Source organism: Cryptomeria japonica, chromosome 7 (genome assembly GCF_030272615.1).
Source record: "Cryptomeria japonica chromosome 7, Sugi_1.0, whole genome shotgun sequence".
Classification (NCBI taxonomy): Eukaryota; Viridiplantae; Streptophyta; class Pinopsida; order Cupressales; family Cupressaceae; genus Cryptomeria; species Cryptomeria japonica.
Window position 1 is genome coordinate 460,381,499 of NC_081411.1, and position 26,956 is coordinate 460,408,454.

The following is a 26,956-nucleotide window of genomic DNA, read 5'->3' on the forward strand; positions in this document are numbered from 1 at the left end:
AGAGAGAAGGGGTATGGAGGAAGAGAGAGGGAAGGAGGGAGAGGGAGAGAGAGGGAGAGAGGGAGAGAAGAGGGGGGGAAGGGGAGAGAGAGGGAAGGAGAGTAGAGGGGGGAGGGAGAGGGAGGGAGAGAAGAGGGGAGAGGGAGAGAGAGGGAGAGAGGGAGAGAAGAGGGGGGGGGAAGGAGAGAGGTAGAGGGAGGGGAGAGAGGGAGAGAAGAGGGGGGAGGGAAGGTAGAGAGAGGGAGAGAGGTAGAGGGAGGGAGACGAGAGAGAGAAGAGGGGGGTGGCGAGAGAAGAAGGGGTATGGAGGAAGGGGGAGAGAGAGAGAGAGAGAGAGAGAGAGAGAGAGAGAGCGGAGAGAGAGAGAGAGAGAGAAGGGGTATGGAGGAAGGGAGAAGGGAGAGAGGGAAAGGGGGGAGAGGGAGAGAGAGGAGAGAGAGGGAGAGAAGAGGGGGGAAGGGAGGGAGAGGGAGAAAGAAAGAGGGAGAGAGGGAGAGAAGAGGGGGGGAAGGGAGAGGTAGAGGGAGGAGAACGAGAGAGAGAACGAGGGGGGAGGGAAGGTAGAGAGAGGGAGAGAGGTTGAGGGAGGGAGAGAGAGAGAGAGAAGAGGGGGGTGGCGAGAGAAAGAAGCGGTATGGAGAGAGACGAGAGAGAGAGAGAGGGAGGGAGAGGGCAGCAGAAGAGAGTGGGGAGAGGGGGGAGAGTAGGGGGAGGGAAGGGAGGGGTCTTAAGGGGTCACGGATACACATATGACCTCTTCAGTCCAACAATACGACCCTCTCAATGACACCTAAGGGGTCATATGGTGGGCTAATAAAATGATATATTAAATTTAAAGTTATAAATAGAACCATCATACACTGAGACTCCAAGCGAACAACCAACGAGGCTTCACTAAAAAGTAAGTGTAAGAGCTTGACCTAACCCTAAGAGTACTGCCTAAGTTCTAAAACATATGATGCTATTAAATTTGCAAGGTTATAAGACTGATCTCGATTGTGACTATAGGAATTACACACTTGATTTCTTTCATGGGTATGTACCATTCCAAGCTGTTTGACAAGTGATGATCATCATATACAACCACTGCCATGCATACAACAAACTTTAACTTCTTTAGGTGACAGGCGTAGTGTAACAACATGGGAACTCTTGCATACCCACCACTATCATTCTACAAGACATCATCTGTGTTACTCTCCCTCTTTCTCTTCCTACCTGTTGTTTTCTTCTGAAAAACATATTGCAGGTACTCTGACTCATCATGTTGCTTTGTTGACACTATTTTCCACATCTGCTCAGCTCATTAAAAACACATTCGAGAAGAATATTGCTACAGGTTTCCTTTTTTGTCACAGTAATACACCCATGGTTCAATTTCAAATCCTATTCCTCCTATTCAATATACACACAAAAATCCATCAGTCAATTTTTTAAGGAGAGGATACATGATAAAAATCAAAGAGGAAGTTGCAGACAAGAAATAAATTCACTTACTTCTATAGAAGTGCAAACACAGTTGCAATGGGGTATGGAGGGAGGGAGGGAGAGAAGAAGAGAAAGAGGGATGGGGTATGGAGAAGGGGAGAGAGAGAGACACCTTGTATGCGTTTGAGAGGGGGAGACAATACACTTACACGTGTATATATATGTTTAATATATTATATATATACATATATATGTATATAAACATATTATATATACAATGTCATATTATACACATATTATATATTACATATATTATATGTATATACACATTATATATAGAATATCATATTATACAATAGTGCGTACACGCTATTTATAGGGAAACAAGCGCGTACGCGCTGCTTACACTATAAGTACCCCCGTACGCGCTTTTCAAACCATAAGTACCCCCATACGCACTTTTGACTATTTAGGCTTGGAAATAGGCCTGGATGACCAAGCTACGGATTGGAAGTTTGATTTCCCTCCATTTCTCTCATTTTTGACGTGTTTTATTTTATTAACTTGGTTTATCGACTTTGTCATCATCAGGTTTACACTTCATAAAGTGGGTATTTCTAAAATTGCCACCATATTTTCACCCATCTTCTGAGCTTTCTAACCATATAATTTGTTTTCAATTTGAACAACAATAACATATTATTAATGAATTTCTTTTACTAGAGTCTCCATAGTTCTCACAGACATAGGTGCACCATTTTTTGAATAACTTTTGATATACTTATCCAAATTTTAAAAAAATTATATATTATTGTAGTGCACTTGATTCTTTACAATTTAAAAAAAAAAATTGTATCTTCGATTTGTTTAGTGCAACTTATGCTTCGCGCACGAACAGGTACCTAATTTTCAGGATGTGCTCGATTGGAAAAATCATAAAAAAAAAATACTCAATAAAAAATTACAAAAAAAATACACATCTTCTAGTGCTCACTCTTAACTATCTTTCTACCAAAGGATTTGTCAAAATACTAAATCTAACTATGACTTTTTTGATGCGCACGTCAGACACTATGTTATGTTTTTCAAAAAAAATCAGGGTCATTTTTTCGTGCGCGAAGGATTTGACCCCTTAATCTTATCCAATTTTGAAAAAGTTTAGTAGTTTGGAAACTAGATTCAAAGTACTACAATATTTGTTCTTTGATTATCTTCATATCTTGAGTGGATGACTTTCAAATTTTGCCTCAAGTTTAGGTTCACCTGATTTCAGAAAAAAAGTGTCCACTTATACCCCCCTTTTTGACCACCATCTTTGTGCACTTACTCATCACACTGCAAAATTTATGAACAATGTTGCATACCATTCACCCTTGGTGAATATTACAACAACACACAAGCTTCTCTAAATTAAGTAGATTGTTTATTTTTTGTCTTGAGGAAGGAGCTCCAGAATAAGACCCTGATTATTCTCTTATAGAAAATATGAGGATGCAACAAGCTTCGGGCCTTTTACAATATAAAAAATTAGGTAATTGACTGACATGAATAAGACAAACAAATTTTGGGCTTCCTGACATAGATAGACATTACTCTTTGTTTCTCTATAGGTGGTAGATGTTGGAGATGGTCTAGAATCCTCCTTCTCGTTGCTCGAGCTCCCTTATTAGGTTGAAAAGAGTGATAACTTTGCAGACCTATTTAATGCACAGTGACAGAGAGCAGTTTACAAGTTCTTCTCAAAGATATGCAATTAATAAGTAGGATAAAGATCAAAATCTTTAGACAGAAGTAAAGCTTGGTGTTTTAACCAATAAATTCACCATTTGAAATCTCCTGCATTCGAGATTGTACAATTATCTCCTTTGAGAACTTTCAATTTCCCAAAATGGAGGATTCTATCATTTATATGGTTAGGGTTTTGCTTAAGCCTATTGAAATAGTAATTAAAACTTTGAAATTAGGCTCAAGCCAGAAACAGGGTAATCAAACGCTTATTCACAATCGAGAAACACACAAAAGGCAATATGAAGGATATGGCGAGTGCAATAAGAACATTGTGACAACCCTTATCACACAAACCTTAATTATGATAGCAAGGAATTACAAAGAGATTCAAAGCATATCTAGAGCACTGAAAATGTGAAATTGAGCATGATGATGCCAATATAGCTGAAGAAATTTTGATCATCGGGCAATTGAATTCATTTGTTGCAGGCACATAAGCTGGTGTGGTGGCAGGAGATAGTCGTTACAATTCATATTTGAACGTTGGGGCCCCAACAACAAAATACAGGTGAGTCGGCGATAAATGAAAACTTGGCACGTAGAAACTTTATTTATTTTTTATTCATTATCACCTCTTCGAGCTTTCTCGATACTGCAGAATTAACTTTAGTGCCTTCTTTGTTCAATTGCATGATCGTGCGGAAATCCTTCAAAAGTGCCTTCTTCTACCCGACTTAGAAGATGGGAGCATAGGACCCACACCCTTATGACGTGGGTCATCCATCCATGTGTCCATGCTCTTATTGGTTCAAGTGTTTGTTGTCATCCCTTGTGGGCCCTACGTGCCACATGTGAGTTCAACCTTTTTCTGTATGCTCTAAAGTTGGAGAGAATTGGTGATAACTCCTTTGCTATAGGTTCAACTGTAGCTCCAACTCTGATCTTCCATTTGGTAACCTTTTGGCTAGCCTCAACAAATATAACACACATTACAAATTGGTACTGTGCTGACGTCACCGCACAAGTTGTCGATCATTAGGCAGCTTCCATCGGAGAATCGGGCTATTGAGCTCTTTAAGAACCATGGAACAATAGAACGTCTGTGCCAAAAGATCCTAGAAGTGTGATCGGTCAATATGAGACTTGTGAGGGGGCGCATTGACACAACACTATCGGGGATCAGAGATCAGGTGGAACGAAGCTTGGTGGCAATGGGAGCTAATGAGTTACACTTCCATCAGGGGGCGATAAGCCAATAAAGCAAGGGTAGGGCCCCTTTAGACATAAGTGAGACTTGAAGCCTAAAACAAGGTTGATCGGTTGATCGAACATTTTTGAAACTAAAGCATATGAAATGCGACCCAAAATGAAAAGGGACTTCAAGACCAAAGGGGATATTCCGACTTAGTAAATGACAGGTAACAAAGACCAGGGTTTAGAGTTTATGGGATTTAGACCAAAAACATTGTAGTAGATATAAACCTTAAACCCATGGCGGACAAAAAAAATCAAAAAGCATCCCAACACATAGATGCCATAAGGCTCACAGCTCCATGGAATCAATGAGAATATAGGCAACATAAATGCTAGTAAAGTCAAATTTTCATTTTAGGTGCAATTGAGATGAATACAATAGATTCTTCAAGAATAGGGATTTGCTTGCCTCCGTGGTCTGGTACTTGACGTGTAACTTTGAACTTGACATGTAACTTTGACCACAAGTATGTAGTAGATTCTTTATTGCAAACTTCAAGAATCAATTCATCTCCAATAGACAAGTTTAGCATCAATAAGGATTCATTATGAAACTTGTCATAATCATTAGTATTGATGTCTATGCTATTCTCTTTTTTTAGTAGAATTTTTGCAAGATTCCTCTACTTACAAATTGTGAGGATTTTATGACTCCAAACATTGTAATCAATGTGAATCAATTTAGTGACTCAAGTAGCAGCCAAGCTTGGATGTTCGTCGCCATCTGAAATTTGTCAATTCCAATAGGTGTACACAATTTGTATGGAAACAAATTGTGATTTGCCAAAATCACTAGCTTTACCACTTCGCTAAATTACGAGCTTGAATTCAGAATATTTCTATGGGATAATTGCATCTACTTTTTAGCAAGGGTTTCGTAAAGTATTTTTAGAACTCGTGTGGATTTGGATTTGCTTGCATAAACACATGCCACAAGCCTAAATCTTGATGCACAACTTCTTTGGCAGCAACAAAACCAAATTGTGCCTTAACCTACGCTTTAGTCTCCAGCACCCAAAAATCAAGTACTTTTTCATGAAGAATAATGTGTAGTGGAGATAATGGTGTGATTTTTCCATTCAAACACAATTGCTCGAGAGTCAGAGTCACAAGGATGATTAAAAAAAACACCTATTTGTGTGTCAAGGAGATTAGCTCCATGTACGTGGGCACCACAAATGGCTTTTGACAACTCTTGAAGGCAAAGCCAATGCCCAAACAACTATTTGTACACGCCAATCACAATCTGATCAATCAACGATCCTCATTAAAGAGTTGTCTACTAGCTTAGAGAAATCCAAAAAGCTAATAATTAAAATAGTAGATGAGATTCGTTGACCAGAATGCGTTGCATTGCAAGGTGGTGGCCCTCATTCATGCTTCCTCCCATTTCCCCATCGATCAAAAGTTTGGGATGTTTAGAGAGAACCAAACCTGCCAACTTCACAAATGATTTGAGGCTAGCTTATTGGAAGTAAAAACCTTGCTTAGCATAGAGCCACACACGAAATGAATCCTTGTCGACTGTGGTGAAATGTTTGATGCCTCAAATAAAAATTCTCCAAACAATAAATGCAAATCTTCAAATCTCGTAACCTCTCCTCTCTATTTCTTTGACCTCCTTTATCACCATACTTTGCCAACATATTAAGATTGAGAGAATACAAAAAATATACTTGATGTTATTCAAGCAAATGGCATACGTATTTATAGGATTCACAAATTCTATTATAGAGGAAACAAATTATCTAAATATATAACAACTCAACAAGCATGCAACTACTATATTATGATAGTCCACAAACCTATAACAAACTATGTGAACATTAACAAATACACCAACACTATGATGCCTCTCATTTGTATGGATCTACACTTTTTGTAGAATGTTCATGGAAACCTTGACATATACACCAAATTTAGTTATATACATACATGTTGGATTTAAAGTTAATTTGATCACTCAAATGTACAACCATTTAAATTTTGATATATCGAAGCATGCAAAGATATTTATTTTCAATGATTAAATATTGCTGTATAATATAAAGCAACAAATATGGGATGGGGATGAGTATATTTCAAAATGCAATCTTCTAAATTGCCCCACCGTTTGCAAAATTTATTTTCTATACCAAGTGAAAAAAGTGTTCTTTAGTTTGTATTTTGTAAATTACAATGAGAACAATCATAAATTACATCATAATCTCCTAAAATAAAAGACTAATTTCTCAGCTCAACATTTTGCCTGTAATCTTTCTCAGCTTTATCCATCCGAATTTGGAACTTTCTCATTTCATAGAAGCATCTATCACGTACCTACAAAACAGTTATCTTTATTTACATATCAAATAATTCATAATATTAAAGAGAATGGATACACCTGTTTCTCCACACCATTTTAAACCTAAACTATCTTTTAAAAATGGAAACACCAGTAATATATAGCATACCACTTGCCAAGGTGACTTTCCCTCGCTAGATTCCCCCTATAAAATCAATCAACAACGCACTTGATTACACCATGGAGATTGATAAGCATTGCAGCCTCATAAAAACTGAAAAACGGGTATTTAAAAAGTGCAAGCGATTTTGCTATTCTCTATCTTGCTGTAAAATTGCAAACACTGTAGATACTTACTTTTGCTATTCTCTATCTTGCTGTAAAATTGCAAACACTGCAGATACTTATTTTTACTGAGAACTTTCATGCATTGTAGAAACTTGAGTTAATATGTTTTACAGATAAATATTATCTGAATATAAAAGTGGCAATGAGCAAAAGAACTCTCCTATAGGATTATAAAACATGTGATTGAAGAGAGAAACCAAAAATGTGGAACCTTGTGTTACCGTGAAAGATTTCGTAGAATTTTGATGAACTTTTCAACACTTCACCTCATCAAAATGTTGAGATTTTGACTAAACACTTCAATGAGAAATAGATAATGATAAACACAGGAAGCTCAATTGGAACCAAAAATAGCTTCATCCTCCAGAGTATAAGAAAACTATTGATGAGCTCCTATGATATGATTGCTGCATCTTAACAGGTAAAATAGAAATTTGTAACTTGGGAAAGGCTACAGCTGAGACCTTACAAGACTTCTCTTTTTTGTTCTAATATTTGTCGTTTTATCCATTATTATCATTGCATGTCATAACAGTATTCTTCAGTCGAATTTTGTTTGATTTGATCAATGCTCAACCTTGTCCAGAATACTAATTTAGCAGTGTTGACTAGTGCTGAATTTGACTGTGTCATGCCAATTGACATTAAGTTTTGCAACTTATTTTGATTGATGTTGAGGTTTACCTTGTAGATTCAAAAAGCTTCACTATAGCTATAAATGTGGGTACCATCGGTAGTAGGCAGACCACAATTCCTCCCACGGGAGCCCCGCCAAGGCACAACCCCAAAAAAGCAATGACTATGCATCACTCCTTAGTGCCAGGTGCTGATCAAATCAAATCGAATCTAGCTCGTAGTGTATCCCTTGCACAACTCAATGCATGCCTTCCTTCAATCTTGCAAATCTTGGAGAGAAGAATATAATTGTTCAACCACTTCAGAAAGGTTTTGCAAACAAAATACCCCAACTGGTCAACACTTTCAATACCATTGTGGATGTCACACAGCTGCAAGATTGGAATGTTCAAGGAGGCAACATGGATGGCCTTGCAACTTTGAAAGGCGATCTTGGTTAAATCTTCCACATTTTACCATCTCTGCTTGTATTTTGGTATGATATTTTTGGGTCAAATTACAGTAGCTTATCTTTCTTTTTGTATTGGCATAACTAATATTTCTTATTAAGCAAGCTTTTCTCCTATCAAGGTGTAACAAATCTTGACTCCCCTTATAATCTCCCTACTAAGGTCTTTGGCATTCCCTATTGTTTTCGTATGCTACTCTAACCTATTAGAGTATATATTAGTTCTTATAAAAAAAAGTCAATTTATGAGAGGTATTCCTACTTTGTCATCATATCCAACTTATAACTCACATATGCCTCAAATTGTGCATTTCAGTTCTAAGTTATTCTCAATTAGGTAGTTCTTAACCAAATATTTTGTGGATGTACTACAAATAAGTCATGTTTTATTACAGGATACTAAATATATTATGAATATCGCAAAATATAAGGAAACAAAAATATCTAAATCCCTACCATTCTCACCTTGTGCTCAATACAATAAATTATTTCCATTTTCGAAACTTATATGAATGAAGAGTTACCTGACTTCCTAATGAAGGCACATTTTTGTGTTCAATCCATTGGGCATCAACAACTCCAATTTTCTCATGGGCAGGCTGCAAAAGCAAAATTTTAAAGCATTAGTCTCTGAACCACTAATAACTCTTGAAAAGCACTTTTAGAACCCAAATTGAAATTTTAATAAAGATTACACAGCCATTGCATTTGAAGTCTTCATGCTCAAAATACTGTGATATCTTATTATGCATGCAACTCTTTCTTAATTGAGAGTATTCATTCATATATCATATTCCATTAACTGAAGAGAACTGCATATGAATGTAGAATTACTAGTCCTTTCATTACTGTAGTATGGTTTTTTGTATTGTAATTATGTATTAATTGTAAAATTTGGATCATAATTTGTTTTACGTGATAGGAACAGGGGAAAGTGTTCATATATGCAATTATCAATGACATGGTCGTCTCTTAGCAAGCATCTCCAATTTACAACACCTTATGGCACTCTTCAGATGACCTATTTCCTATGTATGTTAAATGGAATAATAATTATTGAATAAGTAGGGATAATCCTATTATGAAAGCCTAGTAAAATGTCTTGGATGATAGATCCCTGTTGGGGGTGAATATAAAATAAATCTGACAAGGACCTTATGAAATACTACTCAATATGGCAAGGCCCTCATATTATCCAGCAGTGATTCAATTGCAAATTTGCAATTTTTGACACAAGCTTCAAGTCTCCTACTATTGATGATTTAAGTGCCAAGGTTGGATGAAATGGTAGTGGACATGAGTACAAATTTTGACAAGCAATTATTAATATTTTGAGATAGGAAAAAATTGGCAAGGACCTTATGAGATCACCCAATGTAGCAAAATCCTCATATTGTCCAGAGATAATTGATTCAATTGCAATTTTTGGTACAGGTTTCAAGTTGCCTACTATTGATAATATTTTAAGAGCCAAGATTGGATAAAATAGTAGTGGATGTTGTAGAACTTTTGACAAGTAATTATCAATATTGTGGAACAAGAATTGCACTAGAAAGTTGAAAGGATTAACCCATGGGAGATCACAACTTTCTTAATGCTTGCTTAGCAAATACTAATTTTGAAATCCGTTGATGATATTGATATAATTAAGAAACTATATTTACTACGTGACCTATTGAAGGATGTTTTGGTGGATTGGGCCAGCAAAAATATTGACCAAATAGTCACATATAATGCTGCTAATTATGTGCCTAAATGAAAACTAATTATGGAAAAATACCTCCCATCTTTTAAATTCCTTGTGCAACCTACTTGGTTTCATGCAAAAAAAGGAAGAGATGAGTCTATCAAAACCTATATTGTGGAGAAATCAATGAATATAGCCAAGTAAATCTACAAAAACACTAGAATGCTCAACTTGGTTACATGGTTAGGAAGTTAACTCCAAAAAATGGTGCTTATCTAGCCTAGATTCACAGGTAGATTACAAATTTTGTCGCTTTCCAATCCCTATATGAGATTAGGGCAACCTTGAATAGGGGAAATTTCACCTATTGAGAATGATAAATCAGATTGATGTTGAAGATAGGATTCCAAATGAGGTATTTTGGAGGACACCAACAAACGATGAGATCATACACAAAAATAACAAATAATTTGTCTCTGCGATTTCACTATCTTCCACATCTATTTTTTCTTTTCTCTAGCTTTTCCTTCCTTCGTTCAACTTTTAACTTTTAACTTTACAAACGAAAAGAGTTTTGTAATGTCTCCATTTTACGTAACATTGTTCTGTGAGCTTTTGTCAAGTTTCTAACTTATAAGCTTCAAAGTAGGTTGGGGAGAATAGCAAACTTCTTGGAGTGCACTGGTTCAGTCTTTCTTGGTTTTTGTTTATGGCTTTGAGCCCAGATGGCATTATGGATTGCAATGATACTTTCAAAAAGCATTTTCAGACTCCCGTGATGTTCTCCAAACTTCTTGGAAAGCATTTTTAATTTTAGTAAGTCGTTGTGTTGGCACGAATCTTCTTCCCACTGCATTAGTTTTCAGACACCTTGGGGAAGTGTTGTGACGTTTTCACACATCGCCCCATTGCAAATGGGGACCCATGTTTTTTTGCTCGTTTTGCTCGTTTTCGCTTTGCTTTTCTAGGGTTTTGTTAGTTTGTTAGTTGTCTGGATTTAGGGTCAAGCCTTAGGGTTTTAATTTTTTGTCTTTTCGGGCCAAAATCCAGTCAGTTTTGGGAGCTTTTTGAATTTCCTTTTCTAGAATGCAAATTTTGAATGAAATGAATTCGCCAGAATGGTCTAATTTTCAATTGGAATGTTGATGTAGAGCTTAAATTTTTCTAAGTGTTGAAGATGAAATGTGAATTTTTGTCCAATTGAATATTTTTGACCAAATTTTGACCTTTTTGAATTTTGATCCTGGACATTGGAATTGATTTGTTTTCGCCTCGTGAAGTGTTAAAATGTGAAAAATCTTGTTATTTTGGCCTGTAGGAGCAAAATCGCTCCTGTCCCTCAGTGAAGGACGGGAGCTCGTTTTCAAATATCTTACTATTCTTGCAGGGTCAAGATGAATTACGAATTGGAAGTGATGGAGAAAGGCGAGATCTTTCCATTGAATATAAATTGAAGATTTTCATGAACACAGAAATGCCTCCAGGGGAAAAATCGCTCCTGTCCCTCAGTGAAGGACCGGAGCTACAAATCCAATTTTGCTTTGTCCTTGCAAGATTTTAACGTCTTGACGATGTGAAAAGGTCCAAAGAGGTACATTTTATCAAATGAATATAACTTGAAGTGCTGTCGGGGAGATCAACAGGGTAGCAAGTCCGGATTGAGTGAGGTCCTGATCCTGAAATTTGGCTAAGTCTGGAATGTCCTGACCCTGAAATTTGACTAAGTCTGGAAACTGAAAAAACCTCCAAAAACTAGATTTTGCAATATAACTCCTGGAGGTCTGAAACCACTCTCAAACATCCTGAAAGTATATATGGAATATAACTTAAAGTATAAGAAAGAAGAAACATAGAAGGAAATGTCACTTATACTTAATCGAACTCGTTGAAGACAAATTGAAGATTATCAAACGTCAACAAAGGACCAAAATGCTTAAGTTCGCTCCTGTCCCTCAGGAAGGGACCAGAGCGATTTTTGTTGTAGATGATTTTCTCACCAAATTTCAACCGATCTCAAGGCATGATTGAATGAAAGGAGGCATTGCGAATCCGTTGAATATAATTTTCGAAGGTGATGAAGTGAAATGAGGCCCACAAGAGCAAAATCGCTCCTGTCCCTCTCCAAGGGACCAGGGCGAGGTACCTTGTAGCTCTCGTCCCTCTCCCAGGGACCAGAGCGATTTCCTTCATTAGACAGAATCCAGGCAAATGTCAAGACAAGTGTACGTTCAAAAGCAAGGAAGAACATGAGATGGACGCGTTGAATATAAATTGAAGATTTTTGGGACGTCCAAACCAGTGTTAAATGCCCAGTTCGCTCCTGTCCCTCAGGAAGGGACCAGAGCGATTTTTGATATAATTGCTTTTCTTGCAAAGTTACAAATGATGTCAAGGCATGAACGAATAGAGGGAAGAAGGACGAGTCTGTTGAATATAAACTTGGAACCTGGCAAAGTGAGATAAAGGCTACAAAAGGAGGATCGCTCCTGTCCCTCTCCAAGGGACCAGGGCGATACAATGGTGATGTTACTTCCTATGCAAGTTCAAGGTCGATCCAAGTCAAGACAAGGTGGCGAGGGACATTTCAAGGCGTCTTTAGCAAGCACAAACATTAAAAGGTCGTCACAATGATGAAATTCGCATCCTAGGACATAGATCGCTCCTGTCCCTCTCCAAGGGACCAGGGCGATGTTAGATGCATTGGTCATTTTGTGCAAGATTTACGTAAGAACAAGATTTCATAAGGTAATGCAAGGTCCAAGGCACCGTTTGAAGATAATTCGCAAGGGTTTTGAACATCTAAACATCGCCAAATAATGTAAAGGCCTCACATCGCTCCTGTCCTTTAGACAAGGACCAAGGCGATACTATCAAAACACCCACGTTCCTTCAAAGATCAAGGCGAAGCGAGGATAAACAAGGTAAGGGACGACGTTTGAAGGACATTGCAAAAGAGATCGAAGTTTAAAAGTCGCCAAGATCAAGGAGAAATGATGGATCGCTCCTGTCCCTCTCCAAGGGACAAGGGCGATGGTCCCTTTAATACGTCCAAACACATAATGAAGACAAATGGAATAAGCGCAAAAGGAATGAGCATAGATATCATTCGCCCTACAATGGAAGTTCGAAGGTCAAAGATATAAGATGAACGTGAAGACATGGAGATCGCTCCTGTCCCTCTCCAAGGGACAAGGGCGATGTTAGGCGAAACACATGATATTCTTTGAAAATCACGTTAAGACAAGGACGCACAAGGTTTTAAATGGCATCTAGAAGATGATACAAGGAAAGGATCGTACCAAAATGGAGAATTTCAAGCAAAAACCTTAGGATCGCTCCTGTCCCTCTCCAAGGGACCAGGGCGATAATGGTCATAAGATGCATTTGCTCGCACAAGAAAGAAATTCAAATTCGAAGGACCACCAGATGATCGATTTGGAACGTGGAAATGAAGGAGTTGAACGTGAAAAATGCAAAAATCAAGACAAAATCATGGATCGCTCCTGTCCCTCTCCAAGGGACCAGGGCGATGAGGTACGTCCCTCTCATTTTCATAGTTTTGGCGCCAAATAAGCAATTCAAATTTTCCTTAAATACTAAGTTCGATAAAAAATTGAAAATCCTATTTAATTTGGCATTTAATGTGGCGTTGATCTTTTATTAATTAGTTTGCCTTTATTAAAAATCGAAATTTGCAAATTAAAAACGTAAGGCATTAATAATTAATTAATTAATTAATAAAATTCGAATTTGAAGCGCTACAAAGGGAGGTCGGCCTTGCTAAATCATTTAAAAATCATTTAAAAAATTGTTTTATATCCTCAAGTCGGCCTAAGGGATAAATGCAATCCAAGCGCTATATATGGGGAGTGGAAGATTTCATTTTCACATCATCATTTTTCTACATGCGAATTAAGGAAGACAAGGGAGAAGTGCGATTTGGAGTTTACTAATAAAGGTGGTGCGATATCTTGGAGACTTCGTTGGAGCGAATTTGTCAAGGATTGAAGACCACATCAAAGGTGGTGCGAAACTACTATCCAAAGGAGAGGCGAACTTGAAGTTTCCATTTGAGCGAAGTTGCCTAGGACGTCAAAGACATATCAAAGATGGCGAAATTGCTAACTTAAAGAGGAGATCACGTCCAAGACTTGAAGGGTGGCGAAGTTGATAAGAGGAACGTTCTTTTGAAGATCACATCAAGACTATCGAATTTCAAATTTTGCCTAGGCGAATTCCTTTATTTTGCATTTTAGAGTTAAGCTCTCAAAGAGGTATGACGATATGGATTTATTGTTTTGATTTTGAATGTTGATCGTCATTTCCTTAATTTTGGATTTTGAAATTTTGTTTTGCCTTAGCTCAGTTGTTTTTAGGAAATGATTAATAAAGGACTTATCATTAAGTTTCCTAAAATTTGCTCTCTATCTATTCATTGCAAAATCATGTCACTAATTTTGAAATGTTGTGTAGGCATCAAATGGAGGTCTCTTCAAGGAAAATCAAGCCGGATCAAGGACGGTCTTCGCCAGGACGGTCTTCGCCAGGACGATCAAGCCAAGACAAGGGCGACCTCTTCCAATCCAGCGTTCCAAGGCGAGGTACATCATCTTGCACATCAAGGACAAAAGGAGTTAGAACAAGAGTTAATTAAAGATAGCCTCTCAACGACATCAAATTGAATATCTAGCAAGCTTCAAGTGTCAGATGAGGTGGCATCCCAGTCATCACTCCTCCAGTCAGTGAAGCCCACCTCAGCATGTCCAGATTCAATGTACTTAACTCATGGAAGGTGGCACAAACTTCGATGTACCTACCCCGGCTATCCATTGGTCGATTTTTCTAGAAGGGACATGTGTCCAAGCAATACAATTTTATCATTGGTCAAGCATTAAATGTTATGTAATGGTTGTAACAAACCCTAATTAGGGTTTTCATTGTAAAATCTTGGCCATTGATCTTGAATTGATCTAAGCCATCAAATTGTATTGTGGGCACTATATAAGCCCAGGCATTTCATTTTGTAAAGGTTAATTTTAGATAGGATTAGAGAGAGTTGTAGATAGAATTAGAGAGAGTTAGAATATAGTTGATAGAATAGCAATTAGAGTAGAATAGGAGGACAAGGCAAGAAATTGTTGCCATTGATTGTAAACAAACTCCATTTTCATTGAAGTAATGGTGAAATATGTCGTTTTCTTGCAATTTGCATGGTTTCTTGTTGAGTCTTCAATCTTAGATAGTAGATGATTAGATGAATGGAGGAAATGTGATTGATTGATGGTGGAATTCGTACATCCATACTACTAGCAGTTTGTTGATTGCAGACTTGCCTTGCGTAGTCAACTGGAATCATTCAGCCTAAGCTCAATTTCAATTTGTCGCCTCTTCATTGATATGCATCAACTTGGATGGTATCTATGCCTGCGGTGATGATTTGAACATCATAAAGCTTCCCATAGAAGATCGCACTAGTCTTGTGTAGATGTTCCATTGATGTCAAAACAAGACCTAGTTAGAGTTTCATCAAAAGTCAAGTCATTGCTCCTACATTCTTCGTATTAGGATTAGATCCTCTCTTCACCCTTATCCTTTTCCATTTTTTTAATCTAAGTTAGTAAGAGCCTGTGTCCAGCAAAGCAGATCGGAAGTTCAATGTAAGTCCCCTTGTGATTCCAGCAAATCACATCATACCACTGGAGCTTGTCCACACGTGGAGACCCCACTAAAAGAACCTTGGAGTCTATCTAACTGATCCTTTACGCGAATCTTCAGCAGTTAGAGACTATTTTCTCAAGAGAGGATAAGATGCCTATTGGTATTTTATTCTGTGTATGATTGTGTATAAAATACACGTCAACAGGAAGGAGACTTGCATGTAAGTCATTTTAATATTTTGCAATGTTCTTTTAGTGGGAAATATTATTTTTAATTTCATATTGGCTTATTTTCCCTCCAAAGCTATAAAAGGAGGTTTGGGCTCTCATTTTGGATATTCTAAAGATTACACATACTGTTATGCTGTCGGATAGAGCCTGAGATCTTCTAAGGATCATTTCGAGACAAAAACCCTCATATGATTGCGAATTTCATATTTGAAAGACAATCCCCCGCTGATTGGAGTGGTTCTTCTCAGGAATCACCATTGTTATTCACAAAGTTTATAGTTTTGGGGCTTCAGAAATGAAGAGTCTAATAAGTTACAAGTGTTTTGGGTTTGCATGTTTGACATTTGCAGTGATTCTTAAATATTTTCAAGGCAACTTGGAGTTTTCTTTTGTTGATTGCACAGTTTTGGAGGTTTGATGATGCCCTAGCTGGCCACACCATTCATATATTGCAGGAAAGGTTGTGAAAGGGCTCAAAAACCTTTGGAGGTTGTGTTTATTGTTCTCCTCATGGTTGGGTGACTCCCTTAAGGTGGTTTTTTGGATTGATTTCAGATTGCATATTTTCCAAGTACAGTCAAACCATAACAACCTGCTACAAATGTTTTGTCACTACTGGCTATAACTCAAATCATGTTAGGAGGTCAAGCACTGCATTCCTGGGTGTCATTCAATGTTGGTTGGAGGCACCTAGGTATTCTTTGTAATTGCCAAGCATTTTGGTGTTGCAATAACGGAGGTATGAGGAGATATTATATGTTTCATGATGTCCGCCCCTTCTACCAATGTTTTGTCACTACTGGATATGACTTAAATCACGTTTTAGACTTGCAGCTGTTAATTTTCTTGTCATTTAGGAACCCTTGGAGAGTGTCGAGCATGTGTAGAGTTGTTGAGAGCTCTTGGTCAATTCTCTATGCAATATTGGTGAGTATTTAAAAAGCCTATGATACTAATTCGGACCTTCTGGATGTTGATTCAGAAACCTACAATACCATTCAGTGGAGGTGGATGTGTTTTAAAGCTGTTCTAATACTGCTAGGTATATACCCTACTAGTTGACTTTGTCTTGAGATCTACTTGGTTGCATAGTACAAGTTTTGGAAGGTTTAAGGGTCTGTTTGGACCTACAACAGTGTTGTTTCAGACCTATTATCACTCAAACAATCATATCAAACCTGTTTGCTTTCATTTCAGCAAGTTTGGAGGGTGCCGGAGGTTTCATTGTTGGTGTTGATTGGGTTTGACAGCCTTTGGGTGTGTTGGTTGTGAGTTTGGAAGATAGCTAGCTGTATGATTATCATCAACTGTCCTGTTCATTACAGTGCTTTTTAGACTATTTTCAGACTTGCATGCAGCCTTCCAGACCATCTATTCAAGGCTAATGTCAAGCAAAAAGTGCAAGGGGGTTTTCCTAGTGACAGTGACATTTCTACACATTCCACAAACCATAGTCCACTTAGAATCATGGGTGGCTGAGATAAAGGACGAGCTAGTTCATTTATTCCAAACACTAGAGCTGAGAGGAAATTCGATGCCGTACTTGACATAATGTCACGGATGTTAGCAAAGTTGAATCAAGGTATGACATAGATTACTCAAATGTAGAGTGGTGAAACAAGTTCCACAAACCAGCAAAATAGTAATGGATGTACTGCTGTTGCAGTATCAGGGTCTGTTCCCCGACCACTTCAACCCACTTTTACACGTAGAGAGGAGTTATAGGTTGTTCCTGAATTTAAAGTTCATTTGGTAGATGAGGTAATGGTTGCCTATATGGAGTATGCTGCTTTACAAAATGAGATTCAGGATCTTTTGTCTTAAAACCAGTTTCTAAATCAAAGTAAGAAGATGTAATGTACCCCTCTGCTTAGCATTCCTGGAGAACTTATTAGCCTATTTACTTCTTGTAGGCTATAGTCAGGTTTAACGAAATTAATTAATTTAATTACCGAATATTATCCCTCAAAAGTAAATCATAGTGGTAATATTATTTAATTAATTTTAATGAAGCTCTAAAGCTACTCTATTGTTGATTAAGTGAATTTTATAAAGTCATTTTATTATTTTTTGTCCCTCAAGTTCAAATTTAAATTAAAGAAGGAAAATCAAGAGTTAAGGAGGAGGATCAAAGGTTGTCTCCGAAGTCTATAAAAGGGAAAATGGGTTTCATTTGTATCATGCTTGGTTATTTTCTCATTTTGATCTGGAGAGCTTTTCGAAGCTTGTGCCTAGGACGAAAACCCTGAGGCATGCTGGTTTCGGTAGTGAAACTATCTACCCTAGTCAGCTTCTTGGAGATATCACTTCTGATATTTCACAGTGCACCTGCTGAGTATTTACAATTTTGCAAAGTCTCTTTTAGAGACAAAATTGCAAAGCCCTTGGAATATATTGTTTATTATTTGAGGCTATCATTTTGAATGAATAATATTATGGTAGCAAAGAAATGGTCAATTCATTTCCTAATGGAGAATTAAAGTGAGGAGGTTTTCTTAATTTGTCCAGTCCTTTCCAACTACCATATTCACAAATTAATTGGTTATTGATGGCATGGGCTCATTCTATGAGCAGAGTCGAGGGTTTTTGAGGCGAGTTTCTTCTTGGCACAGCTACCTCCATTCCTGTCAAGAGTTTTAGCTTTTCTATGTCGTGAAGATATGAAGCTTCACGTCTGCTATTAAAGGATAATACCTGGTCCGTTTCTGATTGCATTTCATCTGAATTGTGCAAGGATATCATCCTGCCTGTTCATGTGGGCTTCAGCTTGGTTTCACATCATTTTCCCATGTGAAGGCTCTTTCTATTGCTTGCTGGAAAGAGGTTTTACACTAGTTCAAGTTGGAGATAGGAACTAAGTATTGGCATTCAGGAGATGCTCAAAAATTCCAGTGAATATGATATGAATGATTACTATGCGTTGGAATAAGTAGATTGAGATCAGAAAACATCATCAATCTGAGAATAAAGATGAAGAATTTGTATTCAAAGTGAAAGGTTTCATCGTTGTATTCTCCAAATTGATAATATATATATTTTGTGAATTGTTTCTATCAATGTTAGCGCCTTCCAACGCTGAAACATTAATGCTTACTCTTTCTATTGAAATCTGTGCTTCAATACAAATCTGGTATTAAATCTTTTGCTGCAAATGAAAGCTCAGATCTGTCTATTACTGAGCATTTGAATCTGCTGTATATTCATTGTTTATGCTATCTATGCATTACGTTATTTCCAGACCTAAAGCATTAAAACAAAACATATCAGACCTGAAACAATACAACAGCCAATTCAGAACAAGTATTTCATGTTTAGAAAAGTGGTAGTTTTGGGCAAAGTCTTTACAGTGGTATCAGATCTGGTTTCCTGCTAGCCTATGTCTATGAGTGAGAGAGAACGGAGGCACTACAACAGAGAACAAAGAAGATAGTGGCAGCCCACTCAAGCACCCGAAGGTCTCTGAAATATTGGGAGTCCATGAAGGATCTTCTTCTAGCATTGGTGCAAACAGTCCTAACTCTTCTATTGGAAGTGAACAAAGAGAGGTAAATATGGGTGGTGCAGGAGCACCTAGAGTCTAGTTACTATGTCAATTAGGTGTTTGAGTCTTAGGAGTTAGGGGTCATGCCATTTTGATTCAATAAGGTCCATTGAGACCATTTGTAATGTCATTTCATGTCCTTAGGTCTGTATGTCAAATTCAGAGTCATAAATTGCAAGTGTGTAAGAAGTTGTCAATGTTGTCATCGAGATAGTTAACCCGATAAAGTGTCAGTGTTGTCAAAGTGGTCATCAGGATAGTTAACCTGATAAAGTGTCATCGGGATAGTTTACTCTATCGGGATTGGAGAATACTGCTTAGCCGACTGTTGATGGCTATGCCCATAGACGTCCAGATGCTTGTTCGGTATACCTATGCCGAAATAGGGACATCGGGGTAAGTTACTCTATTGGAATTGCATAAAATGGTTACTCTGTCTGTTCTAGTTATTCCGATGGGTGGTCAGGACCTCGGGTCAGGATTGCTATTCCGATGTCGGTGTCCAGCATTGAGTTGTCAGGTCGGAATTGTTATTCCGATGTCAGAGTCCAATTTTGATTTTTCAAAGTGTGGGAGTCGAACAGTCAAGTAGCCCAACGGTCTGTTGTGACCATGGGAAAGTGCATAAATTTGGTATAAATTGTATAAGCCAACAGTTGGAAACAGTATTTTGAAGCTATATAAATTTTGAAATTTTGAATTTCTGAAACCTGATTCAAAATCATTGGCAACCAATTGGAAGTTCATTTTTTTGCAAATTACTCTGTTTCTTGCACGTGTATGGTGTTGTATGAATTCAATTTGTTTGGATAGTCATATGCATGGATAGAATATTACATTACCTTCCATTTTGCCAGTGATTTTGAATTTCTAATTCGTTGTGAGGAAGAAGTTTAGCCGTTTTCACACGGTGAGTTGGTTTGGTTAGCAGGGAAACTAGGGTTTTAACAACAATTCGACAATCCCCCCTCCATGTCTTGCATCAAAGTGGTATCAGAGCTTAGGTTCTAATTGGGAGTTTTGTGTGTGTGAAGTCTGAGCGGAAATAGTTGATTGCACACGAGAAGGGCGAGATGCCTCCCAAGGGAAGTGCAATCCTCACAAAAGAGGTGAGGTCAGTCAAGGAGAGCCAAGATGGTATGTTGGTCAGGATAGCAGCACTAGAAGCAGCTTTGAGGAGAATTGGGGTTGCTAATATGGATAGCGACTTGGAGGAAGAAGAAGTAGGTGAGCAAGGGAATGAAGCTTCCCAAAATGTACCCCAAGAGGAACAGTTGGGGTCGGAAGAGAAAAAGTTTCTGACGGTGCTCAAGGCTGTCAAAGGAGACCATTCTGACATGAAATCAGACTTGCCAACATATATGGTGGCAAGATGGATAATAAGGAGGTACTAGATTGGATAGATTCCCTTGATAACTATTTTGACTTCAAGGATGTTCCAGAGGACCAAAAGGTGAAGCTGGCCAAGACTAAGTTGAAGGGGTCAACACTGACTTGGTCGAATTACACTCAGTCGGAAAGGATGAGAAGAGGAAAGCCCAAGATTAACACTTGGGATAAAATGGTAGCAAAGGTGAAGGCCCAATTTCTACCGAGTGACTATAAGGTTCAAATCTTTAGGAGACTGCAGAACCTAAAGCAAAAAGAGATGGATGTGATGACATATATAGAGGAGTTCCATAAATTGAACCTGAGGGCAGGGCACCATGAAGATGAAGTGGAGAAAATAGCAAGGTATATGAATGGGTTGAGACATAGCATACAAGATGAATTGAGTCTAACTACCCCTAGGAGTGTAGAAGAATGTTTTCAGTTAGCCACAAGAGCAAAAGAGAAGGTTAAAAGGAGGTAGGAGCAGTAGGCCAGAGGCAGAGGAAAGAACAATAGAGGAAGAGGAAACTTTGGAGGAGGTAGAACACAATTCCAAAAGCATCAAGAGGAGACTAGTGGTCAGCAAGAACAAACCAATGAGCAAACAGGTGGATTTAGGGGTAGGAGATCTAACACAAGAGGCAGATTTGGAAACCAAGGAAGAGGATCAAATACATTTTTAGGGAAGTGTTTTCAATGTGGCCAAATTGGTCGCCCTGCTTGGAGATGCCTGGACAAACCAAGTACAAGCTCATATGGAGGAGAAAAGAGGACACAAGTTGTTCATGAGGAAGAGGCAGAGAGTGTGAACTCACCATCATTGCTTGCAGAACTTGTGGTAGGGGAAACCTTACTCATGAGGAGGACATTGATCAAGGTCTCAACCATCAAGTAACCACCACAAAGGAAGGCTTTGTTTAGAACCACATGTAAGGCACAAGGAAAGGTATGTAAAGTGGTAGTTGATTCCGGTTCCACTGATAATTTAGTTGCAGTAGAGATGATAGAAAAGTTTAAACTAAAGAGGATCCCTCACCCCACACCATATAAGGTGTCTTGGGTAAATAAGGGTCAGCAAATACTTGTCAATGAGCAGTCTTGGGTAGAGTTCAGCAGTGGTCATTGTAAGGATACAATTTTGTGTGATATCATTCCCATGGATGTGTGCCATATCCTACTTGGCAGGCCTTGGCAGTATGATAGGGAAGCCCAACATGATGGACAAAAGAATGTTTATGTCATCAAGAAGAGGGAGTATCTTATACCCTTACCCCATTGAAGGCAGATGAGAGTGTAGTCCATGAAGGACCCAGTGTAATGGTGGTGAAGGAGGAGTTATGAAGAACTTGGAAGAAGAGGAGTGTGGATACGCTATTGTGGGGAAACCAATCTCAAAAGCAGCAGATAATGACAGCAGGGAAGTCCCTAAAGATGTGCAAACCCTACTTGATAAGTATGAAGGTATAGTAGTGAAGGAATTACCTAATTCCTTGCCTTCCATCCGTGATGTGAGTCATCATATTGACCTAATTCTTGGTGCAATTCTTCCCAACAAGGTGGCATACAAAATGACACGTCAACAAAATGAGGAGATCAAGAAGCAGGTCCAAGAATTGCTTGATAAGGGCTTGGTGAGAAAGAGTTTGAGCCCATGTGTTGTGCCAACTGTTTTGGCACCCAAAAAAGATGGAGATTCAAGGGCTATCAAAAAGATAACCATTGGATATAGATTCCCCATTCCCCGAATGGAAGATCTTATGGACAGTCTGGCTGGAGCAAGGTACTTTTCTAAAACTGATTTAAAAAGTGGCTATCACCAAATAAGGATTGGAGAGGGGGATGAGTGGAAGACGGCTTTCAAGACTAATGAAGGCCTGTATGAATGGCTTGTCATGCCTTTTGGGCTATCTAATGCCCCTAGTACATTCATGAGACTCGTGAATGAATTCCTAAGAGAATTTATAAACAAGTTTGTGGTAGTATACTTAGATGACATTTTGGTATTCAACAAGACAAAGGAGGACCATTTGGAACACTTGGATAAGGTGTTAAGGAGGTTGGAAGAAGAGAAATTGATGATCAATCTCGAGAAGTGCAAATGGATGAAGGAAGAGTTGGTATATTTGGGGTTTGTGATTTCACAAGGAAACTTGAAAATGGACCCACAAAAAGTAGAGGCCATACTCAGCTAGCCAACACCTAAATCAGTTGGGGAAGTCAGAAGTTTCCATGGGTTAGCAAGCTTCTACCGCAAGTTCATCAATAATTTCAGTCATATTGTGGCACCCATGATAGACACCATCAAAGGAGAGAAGAGGAGCAGATTCCAATGGACCAAGGAGGCTGATCAGAGCTTTGAGTACCTCAAGACAAGGGTAGCACATCAACCTATCCTTACTTTACCTGATTTTAATAAGGTATTTACAATAGAGTGTGATGCCAGTGGCTATGCCAAAGGGGCAGTGTTGAGTCAAGAAGGGAGGCCAATAGCTTTCTTTAGTGAGAAATTGAATGAAGCCAAAAAGAAGTATTCATCCTATGATTTGGATCTATATGCCATGGTGAAAGCACTTAAAAAATGGAGACACTACCTACTGCCCAAGGAGTTTGTGGTATACACAGATAACCATGCTTTGAGTTTCCTAAACAGTCAAGAGAAGTTGAGTCATCGACACATGAAGTGGGTGGAGCAATTGCAGTCCTATACTTTCACCATAAAGCACAAGAAAGGGCAGGCTAACAACATAGCTGATGCTTTGAGTAGGAGGACAATGATGATACAAGAGGTGCATCTTCAAAGCGTGGGTATTGATTCCTTAAGAGGGATGTATCAGGGTGATGCAGACCTTCATGAAGTGTTTGCTGTTTTTGAGTAGTCACAGGGTTCTTTTCACAGTGAGTATGCACATTATGTATTTACAAGGTGGTCTTTTGTTTAAGGGAGCTCAGTTGTGTGTCCCAAAGTGTTCCATGAGAAGGAACTTAATCAGAGAAAAGAATAGTGGCAGTCTAGGAGGACATTTTGGATGTGATAAGACATTGGATCAGGTCAAAAGGTTTTACTACTGGCCTAAGATGCACCTAGATGTGAAGAAGTTTGTGGAAGGTTGTGGTATTGTTGACGTGTATTTTGTACACAATCATACACAGAATAAAATACCCAAAGGCATCTTATCCTCTCTTGAATAAAGTCGCTAACTGCTGAAGATTTCGCAAGAAGGATCAGTTAGGATGACTCCAATGTTCTTTTTAGTAGGGTCTCTACGTGTGGATAAGCACCAGTGGTCGTTGTGATTGCTGTGTCATCAAGGGGCCTTACGTTGCCGAAGATTTTGCTAAACTAAACAAGCTTTTCAAAAAAAATATCAAAAGGATAAGGTTTGCAAGAGGTCTAATCTAGTCTAACCCTAAGAATGGCTTGATGTGGACTAGACTTGGTGAGATTCAACCAACTTCAATTTTGCCATAAATTAACAACTCAATTGAAATTGATGCGATCTTCTAAGGTAACAAATGATTTTCAATACATCAAAGATCAAAGACACTACCACGAAGGTACATATCCAAGATACAACAATGATTGAAGGTTTGAGTGATTCCAATATCTCCAGTCGACCACGCAAGGCGTTCCTACAATCAGCAAGAAGCTAGTGGTTTGGAAAGCGAATCCTACCAAAGATCAAGTCCAACACCTTGTTCTTCAAATTAACACACTACTTTGATTGAGAATGGTTCAAGAAAAATGAACAACCATGAAGATAGCCAAGAGAATTGCAACAAAACACCATAACTTCAATATTTTATTGATCTCAAAGCCATCATGTACAACAATTGTTTGAATTCCTTTCTCAAAGCTCAATCTTGCTACAAAAGTAAATTGCTTCTAAACTCTAATCTCTAATGCATCAATAATTTCTAACTCTCTCTCATTTCTTATGTGCTTTATCCCAGTATAAGACAAGATCTGAGATCCGGAATGCAGCTTGCCGATCGAACCATCTTTTCACCACTCCTTGGTGTTTTGCAAAGTTTTCCAATGCTTGATCTCTCTTTTCTTCCAGATTCATCAACTGCGTCAATCGGGCTTGAACAGCATCAGTGTCTTCCATGTACTCCTGAATAAATCTCAAAGTTGGGATCTTGAGTTGCATGGGGAAGACGGGGTCTTGGCCATAAACCAGAAAATAAGGTGAAATGCCTAATGCGTTCTTGGTCCTGATTCGGTCTGCCCATAAGGCGAATCTCAATTGGGTATGCCATTCTCTTGGACTTCTTTCTAGTAATTTCTTGATAACGCTGAGCAGGTTCTTGTTGGTTGACTCAGCTAACCCATTACCCTGAGGATAATAATTTGATGAAAATTTGAGGGTTATTCATATTCAAAAGCCCAATTCGAGAATCTCAATGACATGAATGCCGATCCATTGTCGCAAACCAACGCGTAAGGACATCCAAACCTTGTGATTATGTTTTCTTCCAGAAATTTGATTACAACTTCAGTAGTGCAAACTTTAAGTGCTTGTGCCTCCGACCATCTGGTACAATAATCAGTAGCTGTGATGATATACCTGTGTTGTGCCGAAGATGCGGGGTTAATGACACCAATAAAATCCATTCCCCATTTGGCAAATGGTCTGGCTTCAATCACTGGATTCAGTGGCATGGCAGGATTCCTTTCTCTAAAAGCTGCGACTTGGCATGTGTGGCAAGTCCTAATATGATTAAATGTATCTTTGAAAAGTGTAGGCCAATAATATCCTGCCCTTAGGATCTGGTGAGCTGTTGCAAGGTTGGCTCCATGTCCGGTTCCAAACTTGGAATGAAAATGTTCGATTATCTGTTTTGCTTCATCTTTGCCAACACACCTCAAATATACTCCTTCGTGATTTCTGCGATATAGAACAGATCCTTGAAGCATGTAATGTTGACACTTTAACCTTAGTGCTCTCTTCTGTGTGGGTGTCATGTGAGTAGGACATTTGTTGTTAAGTAAGTATGTCACAATATCTTTGTACCATTCATCAGGTGTGACGTCCTCTAATTCATAGATTTGCTGGACTAATCCTGGTCCATCAATCACCAATGTCTGCGCCAGAGCTTGTCCTCGAACAAGTTTCATGGGCTGGATTTCAATATCAAATTCTTGGATAATGGCGACCCACTTTCCTCTTCTTTCTCCTAGTTCATTCTGCATGAGAAGAGTCTCGACTGCTGCATCTGGTACTATTGCATAAATTTTGGCCCTTAGGAGGTAATGTCTGAATTTCTTAACGGCCTTTACCAGTGCGTATGCTTGTTTCTCAATGTTAGGATATCTGAGTTCTGCATCTTTCAGCGGGGTGCTCATGAATGCAATTGGATTTTCATCCCTTTCTTCACTTCTCTAGGTCAGAATAGCAGCACAAGTGTAGTCGAAAGCGAAGGAATATAAATAGAAGGGCTTGAGATAATCAGGACTGATTAATACTGGTGCTTCTGTGATGGCCGTCTTTATCTCCTCGAATGCCCTTTTGGCTTGTGGTGACCATTCAATCTTTGCGTCCTTCTTCAACATCTCGTTCAAAGGTCTGACTATCTCGGCAAATCCGGTAATAAATTTTCTGGCGAAGTTGATCTTGCCGAAAAATGATTTGAGTTCTTTCTTGCTAGCCGGCAAATTGATGGTGGATATGGCTTTTACCCTTTCAGGATCAATGGAGATTCCTCTTTCTGAAATGACATGTCCTAAAAGTTTTCCTTTTGTTACTCCAAACATGCATTTCTTCGGGTTGAGAGATACACCATATCTCCTGCACCTTTGGAAGACCCTTCTTAAATCATCTACATGGTCTTCTCTTTGCCTGGAGAAAACGGTGATATCATCCATATATATAATAATGCATTTTCCTATTAAGTCCCTGAAAGCGATATCCATGGCTCTCTGAAATGTGGCCCCGACATTTATAAGTCCAAAAGGCATTCTCTTGTATGCAAATGTTCCCCACTTGGTGGTAAACGCGGTCTTTAGTCGATCTTCAGGCTCGACTAGAACTTGGTTGTAACCTGAGTATCCATCTAGAAAAGACATCATCTGTGACCCATTGACAATCTGCAACACCTCATCTAGTGATGGTAGAGGATAATTATCCTTTTCTGATGCTCGGTTGAGATTTCTGAAATCAACACACAATCTAATCTCTCCACTTTTCTTTCTGACAGGAACCAGGTTGGCGACCCACGTCGAGTGTCTTACTGGGAAGATGATCTTGGCTGAGAGCAGCTTCTTAACTTCTTGGTATATCAATGGTTCCAATAAAGGATTAACCGGCCTTTGTCTCTGCCTGAATGGCTTGCTTCCTGGCTT

The 26,956-nt window shown here is 38.6% G+C and overlaps 1 protein-coding gene across 4 annotated transcripts in view; it reads right to left on the reverse strand.

Annotated features, from left to right (window-relative positions):
• Positions 1-6,549: 6,549 nt before the first annotated feature.
• The window catches only part of LOC131065714 (uncharacterized), a 109,293-nt gene continuing 88,886 nt past the window's right edge, over positions 6,550-26,956 (reverse strand). For all 4 annotated transcript variants that reach the window (XM_058000311.2, XM_058000307.2, XM_058000310.2 and 1 more), the window contains 3 exons: positions 8,651-8,725; positions 6,864-6,899; positions 6,550-6,729 (listed from right to left, as the gene is read on the reverse strand). In XM_058000311.2, coding sequence (XP_057856294.2) covers positions 6,634-6,729; positions 6,864-6,899; positions 8,651-8,725 — 207 coding nt within the window. In that variant the 3' untranslated portion in view covers positions 6,550-6,633. The remainder of the gene's footprint in view (positions 6,730-6,863; positions 6,900-8,650; positions 8,726-26,956) is intronic.